The sequence below is a fragment of the Fulmarus glacialis genome, unplaced genomic scaffold (assembly GCF_000690835.1).
Source record: "Fulmarus glacialis isolate BGI_N327 unplaced genomic scaffold, ASM69083v1 scaffold31434, whole genome shotgun sequence".
Lineage (NCBI taxonomy): Eukaryota > Metazoa > Chordata > Aves > Procellariiformes > Procellariidae > Fulmarus > Fulmarus glacialis.
In genome coordinates this window covers 7,254-7,723 of record NW_009207919.1, presented here as the reverse complement: position 1 = coordinate 7,723, position 470 = coordinate 7,254, and the positions used below count along the sequence as shown (strand labels likewise).

The window sequence follows — 470 nt, the reverse complement described above, 5'->3', positions numbered from 1 at the left end:
ATGGCCACCTCGGCGAGCTCCCACCTGAGCAAAGCCATCAAGCACATGTACATGAAGCTGCCGCAGGGGGAGAAGGTCCAAGCCATGTACATCTGGATCGATGGGACAGGGGAGCACCTCCGCTGCAAAACCCGCACGCTGGACCACGAGCCCAAGAGCCTCGAAGGTGAGAGGGCAGGTGCAGGATCCGCATCCCCTGGCCGGGTGGAGAAAACAGTCGGAGAAAGGATGCCCATTTCTCTCTTTTCAGGGCAGAAGGATGGTATTTGGGGAAGACGTTGCTCCTCACCCCCTTCCTGTTACCTCTTTCCCCAGATACCCCAGGGGAATGTTCCCAGGTCTCCCAATGTGGAGTTTCAGTGAGATGCCTGGGGTGGGGAGCCTGTCCCTGGCGCTGCCCCCGCTGCGGAGGGGGCTGTTGGCAGGGGCTGGGGGCTGTTGGAAGGGGGTCGCGGGCGCGCCTGATGCGC

The 470-nt window shown here is 62.1% G+C and overlaps 1 protein-coding gene across 1 annotated transcript in view; it reads left to right on the top strand.

The window, feature by feature from the left end:
• The window catches only part of GLUL (glutamate-ammonia ligase), a 4,931-nt gene continuing 4,461 nt past the window's right edge, over positions 1–470 (top strand). The window contains exon 1 of the mRNA XM_009576310.1: positions 1–166. Within this exon, the coding sequence (XP_009574605.1) occupies positions 1–166 (166 nt within the window). The remainder of the gene's footprint in view (positions 167–470) is intronic.